We start from the raw sequence: 14955 nt of genomic DNA on the forward strand, positions 1-14955 counted from the left end.
AGATAAATGAGTTTCGTTTTGATGAAATATTAAACTGTGGTTTAGCATTACAGGAATGAACGTCAGGATCCCACTTCCCTCTCCTTCTCTGGCATAGCCAGAAGAGGAATTTTCACTTCTGTATCCATTTAGTCACAGTTTAGGATTCAGGCATAACACTGATTTTAACTATGGTTTATTGAAATAAGCCAGCTTCATAATTGATGGTTTGAAGTTGGCTTATTTCAGTAACCAGAATTTGACTGGGTTTGGACATAACAATAAACTGTGATTAGTTAAAATAGTTGTACTAGAATAGGAGAGGGGAGTACACTAGCCCAAGGCTTGTTCATCTAATGCTAAATTAAAGTTTAGTGTTATATCCAAATAAGGTATTTGTCTGTGCCCCTGCAAAGAGAAGGAAAAAGAGCAGGAGCTGCTGGTGATACCCCCTCTAACCCATACTTCTCAGAGGCTGTAGCTATCCCTCATTTACTCTAGCAGCAGCTAATATTCTCCGAATAAGCAAAGGAAGTTGCTGACAGACAAAATGGAGAAAAATTCTTCAAAAAAGACCCATAGCTCTGTTATCAGAGGGTATGGTGAGGTGACAGAAAGCTACATCTCCCTTCTCCCCATCTCTGAATTTCAAACAGCTGAGGGAGAATTCACATCCATGCATTAAGTGGAAAGTGTAAACAGGGCCTGGAGACTGCACATTTTTCCATTCTAGCCAAGGGAAACTCTTCTGTGTGAGAGAGATCCTGAGGTCACTAAAACAAATTAGTCCTTTTTATACAAAATACTTGCTAAAATATTTTTTTAAATGATTCCATCACGGGCCACACTTATAGAATGTAAGATTGCTGCTGACTGTGAGAATCCTATTTTTAGCATAACATTATCTGGTGTCTGATACTTTGTGGTTGCAACTCCTGTATGGCTGTTTCTTATTTAACTTTTCCAAGTGTTTTTTTCTGATGAGCCAAATATCAGAGTTAGTGCTTAGGCTAGAGTGCTCCAATTTTAAACATTACTGGGAAGGTAATGACAGTGGTGGATGAATTGCATCCTAGGGCACTAAAGGAACTTGCTGATATACTCTCAGAACCTTTGTCCCGGCATCCTGGAGAATGGGTGAGGTGCCACAAGACTGGCAAATGTCTCAGTCTTCAAAAAAGAGAATGGAAGATCCAGGATTGGTCAGTCTGATTTTAATACCAGGGAAGATACTAGAACAGATGATAAAGCCATTAAACTGTAAACTTCTTGATAACAATGCAATGATTAGTATAAGCTAGCATGATTTGTCAAGACATAACTTATCTTTATTTCCATAAAACATTTGACAAAGTTCCTCATATTTTGATTATTAAACTGGCTAAATATGGACAGATGATGGTATCGTTGGGTGGATTTCAGCTGGTTGGAGAACTACTTAAAGGTTGTGTTTAGACAATGGCCTGCTTTGCACGTAATAACAAATTCCTGGGGTTAAACAACCGAGGAATTGGTGAGTGCTCGGCCTCGTGCCTGCTCACCACTTCCAGTTTCAGAAACAACCCAGGAACATCCCCGTACCTGGGTTGTTGTCATGATATGCGAACCCAGAACTCTAGGTTTTTTAGGGTTAAACAACCCAGAGTTTTGACCTGTTTTTTTTGTTGGATTAACCCATGGATTTTTACCGGGTTCACACATCACAGCAATAACCCAGGGTCATGGAAAATGTTGTCGGAGGAAAGGCTGAAGGAATTATGGTTAGCCTGGGTAAGAGGAAGACTGAAGGAGCTGGGCAGCTGCACAGAGCAAAGGAGTAATGACAGTATTCTGCAAATACCTGAAGGGTTGTCACATAAAAGAGGGGAAAAACGTGTTCTCTGTTGTCGTAGAGGGTGGAACTAAATCTAATGACCTGGTAAGAACAGTTTGACAGTGCAATCAATTACTGGGCTTTCCCTCACTGGAGGCCCTCAAGCAGAGGTTGGATAGCTGTCCGTTAGGGATACTCTGGATTTCTTGCAATGAGCAGGGCATTGGATTGGATGACCTACAAAGCCCCTTCCAATGCTCTGATGCTAAGGTGGCGAAGATTGGACTGTGCCTAATATTGGCTCCATGTCAATTCAACCTCACTCCTCCACAAGAAGCAAACATGGCAGACATATAAATCAGATGCGCTCGTAGACCTTTATGTACCCCAGTTGAGATCAAAATCCCAAATTGAAATCATGTGGGGCTATATCATATGGGGAAAAATGCTCTTGCATACTTCCTTCCCTCTTTTTCACCAATTCCAGGCCACACTTCACTTAAGCATTAATGTTTTGATTTAACCCAAGTGATATTGCATGAACACAGTGTTCTTTTCTTGGAGGCCTGTTTTCACTCACTCTTTGCAAATGAGTTCCCCTGCCATTGCTCCCGTCTGTGCTTCCCCTTGTCAAGTGTGAGTCTTGGAAGACAAGGAATGTGCGCACGGCAAACAAGTTGTGCGGTGAATCCTGTTTGTAATCAGAATTCATAGCAAAGCTGACACAGAGAGGTTAGTGTTGAATTTGGACCAGGGAGACCTGGATTCAGGAACAGTTTCAGACAGAAAGCTCACTGGGTGGCCTTAGACAAGTTACAGTGGCACAATTCACAAGGAAGCTTAACTATGGTTTAGCATGATCTCTGAACTAACAAGCCACATTTTGTGATCACCTGGCACACCCAGAATTTATGTTAACTATGTCTTGGCAAGTTGTATGAATTAATTGACTATAAGTATGGCTGGAGGGTGTTGCAGTCTGGAGATGGGAGAGAATTTATGACCCCAAATGCTCAGAAGACGGGAAAATAAAAGCAAACAAGCAACTGTAAATCATGGTTTGGCAGTTGAATGTTTGGAAACTAGAATCATTGTTGGGGCTCTAAACTATGGTTATCGCAAACCGTTACAAAGATAAAATGAGCTAATCCTAGAGTTGACTCTCCTACAATCATTTGGAAGAAATCAGAATGCACATTTGAAAAATACTTGGTGCCAATTTAGTGCATGTAAAAAGATACGTCACACACACAAACACACATACATGGCAGTTAGAGGAAGTACTGTAGCGTGGCCACAGGTACCACAAATAATTGCATTTTAATTCCTTTTCATTTCTACCTTTGTGTTAGGCTTCCATAAATTGTTCTTACCTTGTAGCAGCTATATTTTTGGCTTTTGATCATGGCAGTTCTCTCTGCAATGTGTAAGCTGTTCATGTGGGCATGCATTGCATATTCCTTGACTCTTGTGATTTTATTTTGTTCAGGACTTGTGAGGATGGAATCCTCTGTTTCTGTCAGTGCTTCTCTGAGGGATGCTATTTGCTTCCTCCTTGCCTGTATTTCTTTTCTCTGAATGTTGCTCCATCTAGAGGTGTGGTATGTAACTATCCATTCAGTTCAGGTTTTGTACTGAACTGTTGGACCAGGCTTTGCTTTGTATCTTGTGTTGCCATGACTCTTTCTGTATCTGAAGGTGTTTCAGCTAACATTTTATTTATTTATTACTACACTGTGTGCTTCCTCACATTCCTGACCTTTGTCCTGCGTTATGGCACCTGAGCAGGAGGCTTGTATGTACACCCATGGCTTGTCATTCCCTCTCTATTTCAGGGCCCAGGTCTCTGCTTCAACAGCATAACAACATAGAATCTCTATTTATCACTGGTTTACAATATTTAAAATAAGAAAATAAAATTGTTGCTGTTGTTCAGTCGTTCAGTTGTGTCCGACTCTTCGTGACCCCATGGACCATAGCACGCAAGGCCTTCCTGTCCTGCGCTCTCTCCTGGAGTGTGCTCAAGTTCATATTCATTGCATCGGTGATGCTATCTAGCCATCTCATCCTCTGCCATCCCCTTCTCCTTTTGCCTTCAGTCTTTCCCAGCATCACGGTCTTTTCCAGGGAGTTTTCTCTTCGCATTAGGTGGCCAAAATATTTGAGCTTCAGCTTCAGTATCTGTCCTTCCAATGAGCACTCAGGGTTGATTTTCTTTAGGATGAACTGATTTGACCTCCTTGCAGTCCAGGGGACTCGTAAGAGTCTTCTCCAGCACCACAGTTCGAAAACATCAATTCTTCGGCTCTCAGCCTTCCTTATAGTCCAGCTCTCACAGCCATACATTACTACTGGGAAAACCATAGCTTTGATTAGATGGACCTTTGTGGGCAAGGTGATGTCTCTGCTTCTTACTATGCTGTCTAGGTTTGCCATAGCTTTCCTCCCAAGGAGCAAGCGTCTTTTAATTTCATGGCTACAGTCATCGTCTGCGGTGATCTTGGAGCCCAAGAAAATAAAATCTGTCACTGCTTCCATTTCTTCCCCTTCCATATGCCAGACGGTGACTGTAGCCATGAAATTAAAAGACGCTTGCTCCTTGGGAGGAAAGCTATGGCACACCTAGACAGCATTGTAAGAAGCAGAGACATCACCTTGCTGACAAAGGTCCACATAATCAAAGCTATGTTTTTCCCAGTAGTAACGTATGGCTGTGAGAGCTGGACTATAAGGAAGGCTGAGAGCCGAAGAATTGATGTTTTCGAACTGTGGTGCTGGAGAAGACTGTTACAAGTCCCCTGGATTGCAAGGAGGTCAAATCAGTCAATCTTAAAGGATTAGGTGACCAAAAAATATTTTGGTCACCTAATGCAAAGAGAAAACTCCCTGGAAAAGACCCTGATGCTGGGAAAGACTGAAGGCAAAAGGAGAAGGGGACAGCAGAGGATGAGATGGCTAGATAGCATCACTGATGCAATGAATATGGACTTGAGCACACTCCAGGAGAGAACGCAGGACAGGAAGGCCTGGCGTGCTGTGGTCCATGGGGTCACGAAGAGTCGGAGACGACTGATGACTGAACAGCAACTGCTTTTCCCACCCTTTTATTGACTATGAGTGCTACTCCATTTCTTCTAAGGGATTCTTGCCCACAGTAGTAGATCTAATGGTCACCTGAATTAAATTTGCCCATGCTTGTCCATTTTAGTTCGCTGATTCCCAAGATGTCAATGTTCAATCTTGCCATCTCATGTTTGACCACCTCCAGCTTACCTTGATTCATTGATCTTACATTCCAGGTTCCTAAACAATCTTGTTCTTTACACCATCGGACTTTCTTTTCACCACCAGACACATCCACAGCTGAATGTCCTTTTGGCTTTGGCCCAGCCACTTCACTCTTTCTGGCGCTTCTTGGAAATTCCCTGTGCTCTTCCCCAGTAGTATATTGGACACCTTCCGACCTGAGGGGCTCATCTTCCAGCGTCATATCTTTTAGCCTTGTGATACGTTCCATGGGGTTTTCTTGACAAGAATACTGGAGTGGGTTGCCATTTCCTTATCCAGTGGACCACATTTTGTCAGAACTCTCCACCATGACCTGTCCGTCTTGGGTGGCCCTGCACAGCATAGCTTATGGCTTCACTGAGTTACGCAAGCCCCTTCACCACAAGAAGGCAGTGATCCATGAAGGGGAAGAAAATAAAATACGTAAGCATAAAAACAAATACACTTTAAAAACAACTGAAAACAGCAGCACAGAACATTTCATAGAATCATAGAATGGTAGGGTTGGAAGGGGCCTATAAGACCATCGAGTACAACCCCCTGCTCAATGCAGGAATCTCAGTCATTTCCTAATGCAGTACACCTGCATTGAAGTTTTCAGCCAGTTTGAGGCTCAAGCCTAATTGCTATGGACCATATCCAACAGGGTGCAACCGCTAACAGAAATTAATGGGGAAATTGGTGCACTAATTAATGCTCCTGGTTTTGTGTTAGAGTAGTTTACACTAGCCATTGCACCCCATTGGATACTGCCCTGTGTGTGCGCACGTGTGTAAATGAATGTATAAATGGGGTATGTGTATGGTTTTGCCCCACCCACTGCTGGCCTGTGGCCTTGAAAGGCTGTCCATGGCGAAATGCAGCCCTTGGGGTAAAGAAGGTTTCCTCCCTTACTCTACAACATTTGTTTTCCTTGCCAAAGAATATGAGCAATAGGAGCATGACAGTCCTGCATTGCCGAGATTTCAGGATGAACTGTATTTGTAATGAGTTTCTTATGAGTAAGAATAAACCCCCTTTTTAGGGGATGTTGATTACAGACTTGCCATTTCACCACTGATTTTGGAGCAGGTGTTAACCCAGATAGCAAGGTCTGCAGTAGAAAAACAAGGTTTGCTAGCTTTGGCAATTGTTGTGGAAAACTGTAAGTGAAACTAGTTGGCTGTGGGAAAAGATGACAAGAATGCTAGAGGTCGCAGACACATCTTAATCCTCTGTCTGACTTTGGTAGTCATTCCAGATAATAATCTTAGCACATGAGAATGCTTTTCGGCTCTGTGGATTCATACTCGGTTACATTTAAAACCTTTTGCAAAGTTTTGGGGGATGGGACGGTGTTTGAGGGGTCATGGTTACCTAAAGTTGAATTCCATTGGCAATATTCTCAGAAAATTCTAGGATTGATGAAAATTTGGTATCACTTGTGTTGCCATCATTTTTGTAGCAAGACTTCTATGCCTTTTAACTATTGCGCGACAGGCAGAAAAGAAAGATTGCAGCTTTATCCAATATGAAGAAATACTAATTCTAACATTCTGTTCCGTAATAGTTCTTTCCATATTGCTGTCGGTTCACAGGCTGGGCTGTTACTTATAGTAGCTTAACATGTTCTGAATTTCATTGCAATAAATTATTGTATTGCAGATTGTGTCCATCTGGGTTGCTAACACAAAACATTTGCAGAAACAGAAAGCTGTAGTTCACTGTCTGCCTAAAATTTGTCTTTGGTTGCAGTTTTCTACCAGTCTAAACTAAGAGAAGGTGTTGGCTAATTTTGATACATTTGTGTGTGTGTTTTAAGTGAACAGCATACTTGTCACAGAACCAAAATGTGGAGGAAGATAGATCAGTCTCCTTTATTATTTATACTGGAGACAAATAATCACTCTTTACAGGGAGACTACTGTTTGTTTATAAGACCTCAGGGTTTTTTCCCTCCTGTTAGAACTGCTCTTGTGCAGTCCCTCTATTCAATACAGAAAGGGAGAATGTTAGTGGCCTGAGTAGGTGAGATCTTATGCATGTTTAGACAGAAAAAAGTCCTACAACTCCCAGCATTCCCCAGCCAGCCTTGCATAGGATTGTGCCCTAAATCTTTTAAGCCATTCTCATATGTATGCACAGCTACTGATGAGGGCGGAAGCTGAAACATTCAGCTTAAAAAAATTTTTTGAATACCCAGTTGTTAGTCTTTTGCATTGCTTCATTATCCTGACAAAGAAAGCCTAAGCATAGTTGTGTATAATGTTTTTTTTAGGCCAAAGGTGAAAAAAGCTTCACTAATTTGAAAGAATTGGGTATACTTACCTCAAGGATGCTTTCCATGCAAGTGCATCTTTCAGTTGGAATGCTGAAATTGAACTCAGGCGCTGGGACAGGAGTGCAGAACCTGTACTTCGTGTACAGAGGTTGACAAAAGCTTCCTTGTATTTCAGGAGAGCAGGTCTGTCTGTTGGTGAGCAGTTCAGTTCCTTGCTCGTATCTGAGTGAATTTTCAGGACTAATAAAGGCGTTAAATTGAGACTGATTTTTGCCCACGTTGCAAAGTAATGTGGACATTTAAAGTTTATCTCATAAGTAATTGTGTAAAGGATGCACCTCGCTTGGGCATTTAGTTGTTCAAGATAGGTAGCTATAGGTCTGCTACCCTGCTGTGCTGGAGTCTTTGTCTCTGGAGAGCAGTTCCAGTAGTATTTACTTTGTGCCAATTTGTGCAAGATGCAGGGTGTGTGAAAAGTACCTGCCGATGTAAAAGCCCATTACATACAGCAGCCTTACCCAACCTGATTGCCCTCCAGATGTTTTGGACTAAAATTCCCATAATCCCTGTTCATTGGCTGTGCTGGCTGGGGCTGAAGCAGTTGCAGTCAAAATATATCTGGAGAGCACCACATTAGGGAAGGCTGGCATGGCACATATAGCATTTGCAACTGGGTCCCTCCAGACCACGGCTGAGGAACCCCATTCAGCATGAGGGCTACATTCCATTTCGGAGAAGTTCTCAGGGGCCACATTCCAGTGCTGGGTGCAGCCAAAGGCAAAGTGAGTGGGGCCAAAAATACAAAACGATTTTTGTTTAAAGCTGTTACTGCCAGTAACTAAACTTTAGCTTAGCATTTCAACCTTTTAGAATGGGGGAAAAGGTGCACAAAAGCAAGGAACCCACCAAACTATCAGTGGGTGGAGGAAAAGGGGCTTGGGCTGGGTGATAGAGGCATAGCCATCTGTGGTACCCAGGAGGGCTGGATTTGGCCCCCAGGCCCCCCGTTTCAGCTCCAGGCCATAGACAGCTGGCATATGAATGCTGCATACAAAAGGGACTGTGTATGGGTTTAGATGCCTGAAACACATAAAACACTGCAGAAGCAAATGTTGTTGTTGTTGTTGTTTTATAATATTTATATTTATTTATATCCCACCTTTTCCCCACGATTGGGACTCAAGGCAGTTTTAATGGGCTTGTTTTTCACATTCCGAGCTTCTAGTAGAAATTGCTCCTTAGATGAGTGTTTGGCTCATTGTGCTCTTAACAAGATTAAAATTTGCTGCTAATAGGCTTAATGATTCCTATTGCCCAACACAAACTCATCTTATATTGCCACTCCATCTTGGTGCTGGTGGAAGGTCTTGCATTGCAACAGTGCCTAGCATGGTGAGAAACTACCTGTGTGGATCAGAAAAAATGGATAGTGGTTTTGTGCCATGATCATGATATATCATATAATGAATTAGGCAAGGAATGTGGTGAGAAGCAGAATGCTAACCACTGTCAATAAAAACATTTAGTCCCAAGAAATTCCTATTCATTCAGTAAGTATGTAATGAATATATTCATGTATATGAATTCAATCCCTGGATCTTGAACAGTAAAAAAAAATTGCTTGAAACTATGGTGGGCTGAACTAAGAACTGAGCCAATACTCTGGTATATAGATAAAATTCTGTCTCTTGCATTCTGTGCTTTATCAAGAGAGGGACAGGGGGAGTGCAACCCTGTTAATTCTGCTCAACCTCTCATTAGCTTTTGATACCATCGACCATGGTATCCTCGATCGACTCCATGGGATGGGTATCAGAGGGACTGTGTTACAGTGGTTCAGGTCCTACCCTTGGGGCCAATTTCAGAGAGTAACATTGGGTGACTATTCTTTGACCCTTTGGCAATTGAGCTCCGGGGTACTGCAGAGTACCATCTTGTCCCCAATGTTGTTTAACATCTATATGAAGCTGCTAGGAGCCGTCATTAGGGGATTTGCAGCTAAATGCCATCAGTATGCTGATGACAAGCAGCTCTGTCTCCCTGTGACATCTGAAGCAGGAGAGGCTGTGCAAGTCCTGGACCAGTGCGTAGACTCTGTAACGGGCTGGATGAGGGCCAATAAACTGAAGCTGAATCTTGGTAAGACAGAAGCCCTGTGGGTGAGTGGTTCCCGGGTCCAGAAGATAGGCTCATTGCCTGTTCTGGACGGGGTTGCACTCCCTCTGAAACATCAGGTTCATAATCTGGGGTTCCATCATTGTCACTGGAGTCCCAAGTGGCCGCGGTGGCTCAGAGTGCCTTTTACCAGCTTCAGCTGGTTCACCAGCTACAGCCTCTCCTGGTGTGGGATACAGTAGCTGTAGGCCACTTTGTACATAAGATGGAAAACCATATCTAGCATGATTGGATGCATTCATTCTGAAGTCTAGTTTCTTCATCAGATTTGTAAAGAGTCCAGTTTGTTTATTGCAACATTAAATTTCTACATCATTCTACGAAAGGGTGGGAGGAGGGATACTTTTGTTATGTCAGTTGCTAGTTAGGATTGGATTGCTCCTTGGTCTTTGTTCCAGGGTATTTTGCTTCAAATGGGATTATAAACTAATTAGTGTAATCTGCCTGTAAAGCTGCGACTTTCCATGAATCTAAAATCATTTGCTGGATTGGTGTTTAATGATTAAACATTTGCTGGATTGGTGTTTAATGAGTCCAAGGAATGCCAGCTACTTCTGCCACTCTTTTAGCAGTGAGCTATGTTTTTTTAAGCATAATTTCTCTGGATGTGATTAAAGGCTGTTCTGCCGAATTGATGTCCAAAGTGACTCACAAATGAGTCACCTTTTGCTCAGCAAGTGATTGCTGCAACATGTGAAGAGCCTCTAGTAAAAAAAAAAGCAGTTGAATATTTGTTTTTTTTTAAGGTATGTTTGGCGCTTTACATTCCTGTGAAGAGATGTTCTTGTCCCTGACAAGGTCAAGCAGTGTTCCTGCCTTAGAGTTTTCCTATGTTCTACCATATATTTTCTTAGCCATGTGTTAATCCTTGTCTTTATGAATATTTATCTATACTATAGTTTTCAAAATGTAAGGAGGTACAAGGAGTTAATTGGAGAGACAACATCTCCCCAACCAGATCTTCTGTCTGTACTGATTGAACCAGGCTGAAGAGTACTAATGCTTAAAATCAGCCTGCCTTATACTGAACACCTGTCCTCGAATTGGTTGATCTTGTGTTCTCATGGGATGTTTTTGTAGGCTCAGTTTTCCCACCTATGAGCAGCCACCATGCGCTTAGTCACAAGCGGGCAAGATGCACAATTGTTATGAGAGAAACTTTAAAAAAAAAAAAAAAACCGAAAAGAAATTTAAGTATAATCACCTCTGATGCCATTAAGTAAAAAAAAATAAAAATGGATTGCCTTTAAGGATATCTGGCTGTATTTGAAGTAATTGTCATCTTCCAGCTCCCCTTCTTGGGGATGAAATTAGATTAGGCTTGATGAGAGCTTTTGCGAGGGCTTGTTCAGCTGACCCTTGCCACCACCTCTGTTTAGGTTTGACTGCCCATCCTCCTGTCACCTCTTAACCAGCTGGAGTTAAAATGCTTAGACTAGATGGATACCTGTTCTGGAGGTGTAGAGAAAGAGTGAAAGAGCAAAACTGGAGAGCATATGGAGAGGGGAATAGTAGCTGCGCTCACACATGCTCTCTCCATTTCTGGATAACTCAGAATGTATTTGGAAGTATCTGGCAGTCGTTTTGCATTTCCTAGTGATTTTTTTCCGCAACACTTTCTGCCTTACTCTTTTGGGGTTGTGGTCTGACCTGTGAACAAGCTACAGCCAGCTCAGCTGTAGCTGGGGGACTGTGACAGATAAGGTAGGCAGCCATCTACTGACCAGATCGGGGCTATTGGCCACTATTTACTAGGGTATGGTTGATTTTTTAAAACACCATGTGTTTAAGACATTCTTGACATAATTTCTGACTCCTTTTGTTCTTTAGTTAGGAGATGAAAGATGCATTCCTCAAAGGAGCTTTAATTAATTAATTTTACCCTACTTTTCAGCCAAAATTGGCTCCCAAAATAGCTTATAGTTAAAATGCACACACATATGCAATTCTAATATGGGGAAATGTATGGAAGTGTCTTTTCATCCCTGACAATTGCCCATCTTCCACGCTCTGCCCTCCAGACAGAGGGAGCAGAGAGAACTTAGATATGAAATCAGGGCCTGGCCCAAACTCCTTCAGTGTTGCAAATTACTGTTTTAGCAAATGAGTGTAGCTTTCTAGCTGTTAAAGTATTTCAAAAGCAAATCTTCTGATTACTGAAGACCTGCTTCTATGCAGATTCATCCAATGCAGATTCTTTGTGGGGGCCAAATAGGGCTAATGGGGAATTTGTGGTTTTCAAACAGCAAATTGAGAGGATGATTTTTTTACACTCTGCTATAGGCGAGTTTCCCAAGTAGTTGCCATAGCCTGCCATCCGGATGTCATCAGTTTAGTTCATTTTCTTGACTTTCTCAGACCATATATTTGTGGGGGTAAACTAGAAGTTGCTGAAACAGAAGTGAAAAGAAGAAAGGGCCAGGGATACTTCTGACATGACTGGGTGTTGACAGCCAACCTTAGATATTTTAATTAATTAACTAATTAATTAAATGTATTAATTGCCCATCTGGCTGGTCACCCAGCCACTCTGGGCGATGTACAACAATAAAAACAGTTTATACAATAAAATTCAACATTAAAAACATCACATTTCTAAAATTACCCTATCCCACCCCAAATGCCTGCCTGAACAACCATGTTTTTAATGCATGGCAGAAGCTCATTAAAGAGGGGGCACGGCGGAGTTCCCTAGGGGGGGAGTTCCACAGAGTGGGGGCCACCACAGAGAAGGCCCTCTCCCTCGTCCTCACCAGCCTAGCTGTCCTCTAAATAATAGACCTCTGGGTTTCTTAGGTTTAAGTTCAACAATAGGTAATGAAAATTAATTTTCACAAATGAATAGAGTTCCCCTTGGAAGACCTTTTAGGGCTATATCCAATGTTAGTACTACTTAGAGTACACCCACTGAAGTCAATGGGACTTCAGTTAGACGAATGTTGGATACAACCCATACTGAACCAATTGCTTATCAACCATAGTTTTCCAACTGCTTGTACCATTAACAATATTGAACAATGGGTTTAGAGAAAACCCATGAAAAGACACTATATATTTGCAGGTAACGTTGTTGAGGATCTTCTCTACTATTTGTTCAGTTGTCCTATTTACAAAATTGATAAAATACTTATCCCAGATTTGGATAAAAGTTGGATGCTAGTCTCTACTGCAGAAAATAGAATTTCTACTTGCTGGTGTTAACAGAGGTGTAATATTGTGTCTGTTTTTTCTGTTGTGAAATGCATGAGACATTCTGATAGGCAGCGTGTTTAGCAGTGAGATGGATTATTTTATTAAACCTGTGCTTTGAATAATTTTCTGAATTGGTTGATATTTTTCTTTTTTCCATGGGTGTTTTTTTGTCATGATCTATGCAATTCAAAAAAATTAGGTATCATGTGTTATATTCCGTTGGTGTCTTTCCACTGACAGAAGGCTCCTTCATCCAGTGGAAGCTTCTGTAAGCAGAATGGGGAGGGAGGTAACTTTTGACAGCCCCCCTCCCCCCCACACACACACACACACCGTGTCCCATGTGGTTCGGAAGGGATCCCCAACTATCTGGAGCAGATTTAGTGGGGTAGGAAACTGCAGGGAGAGGAGTAATTGGTGGAAAATCACACAAGACATCCAGGCTACTGAAAGAAACTGGAACAAAGGGGCTTCCATCAGCAGAGGGACACCAACTGGATACAACTCATGGTCCTTTCTATCTTAGGACACAATCCTATGCATGTTTAGACAGAAAAAAGTTCTACAACTCCCAGCATTCCCCAGCCACCCATGCATAGCTAGCTGGGGAACACTGGGAGTTGTAGGACTTTTTCTTTGTCTAAACAGGCATGGGATTGCGGCCTTAATTTCTGTTGTTTATCGGTTTTGGGGGTGTGAATATATATCTAACTTGTGAAGTTGAAGCAAGTGGTGAAAGCATTTCATGGGATGGCTGCTACTGTAAGGGATGGGCACGTCTGTCCCATCTCTCTGCAGTGTTTGACTATATTTACTGTACTAGTGTGAAAATTAAAGTTTCTATCTATTGCTTTAACGGAACTAAATTCATTGTCATCTGAATGTTGCTTTCTCAAGCTACCCTATAGTTGCCTTTTGAGATCTAAAATACAAATGAAAATATTAAACCCTCATAGGTGCTGCCAGTTAAACATAACTTAGCAGAACTTTTAAAAGTTCCTTTTTAAAATAAAATTCTGTGCGATAAGAGCCTTGTACTTAAACATCTTCTCCTTCTGTTGATTTCCTAGGTATCTTGCCAGTGTACCACAACATGTTTGCACTAATGAATCAGACAGACCGATGCTGGTATCCTCCAAACCATACCTTCCAAATAGAGGGATCAGCAACTCTCACCGTACTGTACCGAATAAGGTAGTGTTAGTACCTTGCCTTTGACATGTACAAATAAATGTGTTAATCAGATGTCTTTTTAAAAACTAGAGGAATATATGGTAAGAAATCAAACAATTCTTACCATCAACCTTTTTTTCTTTTCACTTAATTATATAATGGGAATGATGCTCTTTGTCCATGTATTTTGTTTTCATTTTATGGCCAGCCTTATCTCATGGCTGAATTGCTTAAACCTGGAACCCTTGCATTTATTTAAGAACTTCTTTTATATATAAATTGATTTAAGTGGAACATGGAGTGACTTGGATTGCAGTTACTTTGCAATCTTGTGTGTGTTTACTTAGAACTGTTTTTTTATTACTGTGTGTGTTTACTGTGTGTCTTAAATGAGACTGTATTCAGTAGGAATTATTCGCAAGCATGCATTCTTAAGATTGCAGCGCTTTGTTTCTGAAAATAAAGCTGCCGTTTCTGAACGATGTTTGTGCCAGCTCATGTAGCTTGGTCTTTCATATGATCATTTTCATTCACATGTTTGCTTGCTCTGAAAGAGCATTTTCAACAGGTGCAAATAAGTCAGGAAGGATATTTATATCACAATATAAATTAATGGATTCTCTGTTTTCAGGCTTGAGCATTTCATTAATCTAAATTACTGTGGAATATTTTTATATATGATCATAACAGGCTGTCTTATGCAGAGAGTTGGTCCTTCTAACCCCTTACTGTCTATTCTGACTGGCAGAAGCACTCTGAAGTCTTGGGCAAGGGTCTTTCCAGCCCTCATAGCTGAAATGGTTTAACTGGAGAAGCTGGGATAGACCTTGGGATCTTGCACATGCAAAGCACTGATCTATGGCCTCTCCATCAGCATATTTTAGGAGTTGGGTTCCAATATTCTAATATACATTCACATTTTTTTGTGTCCAGAGCTTGGGTCAATTCCCACTTGCCACCTTATGGGTCTCCATCCTTGTTCTCCATTTTTCTTTACCTCAGATTGGGAGGGGAAGTGGTTGAAGAGACCCTTCAGAGGTGGGAGAGGAACTGGTGCTGTTGTTCGCTCAGCAGC

At 41.6% G+C, this 14955-nt stretch overlaps 1 protein-coding gene across 7 annotated transcripts in view; it reads left to right on the forward strand.

Moving 5' to 3' along the window:
- JAK2 (Janus kinase 2) overlaps positions 1-14955 on the forward strand; it is a 112192-nt gene that overhangs the window by 48963 nt on the left and 48274 nt on the right. For all 7 annotated transcript variants that reach the window (XM_084834422.1, XM_084834427.1, XM_084834428.1 and 4 more), the window contains one exon: positions 13778-13901. In XM_084834422.1, the coding sequence (XP_084690548.1) occupies positions 13778-13901 (124 nt within the window). The remainder of the gene's footprint in view (positions 1-13777; positions 13902-14955) is intronic.

The sequence above is a fragment of the Heloderma suspectum genome, chromosome 2 (assembly GCF_057233095.1).
Source record: "Heloderma suspectum isolate Gila_16-S chromosome 2, 16-S_ref, whole genome shotgun sequence".
In the NCBI taxonomy this organism is placed as follows: domain Eukaryota; kingdom Metazoa; phylum Chordata; class Lepidosauria; order Squamata; family Helodermatidae; genus Heloderma; species Heloderma suspectum.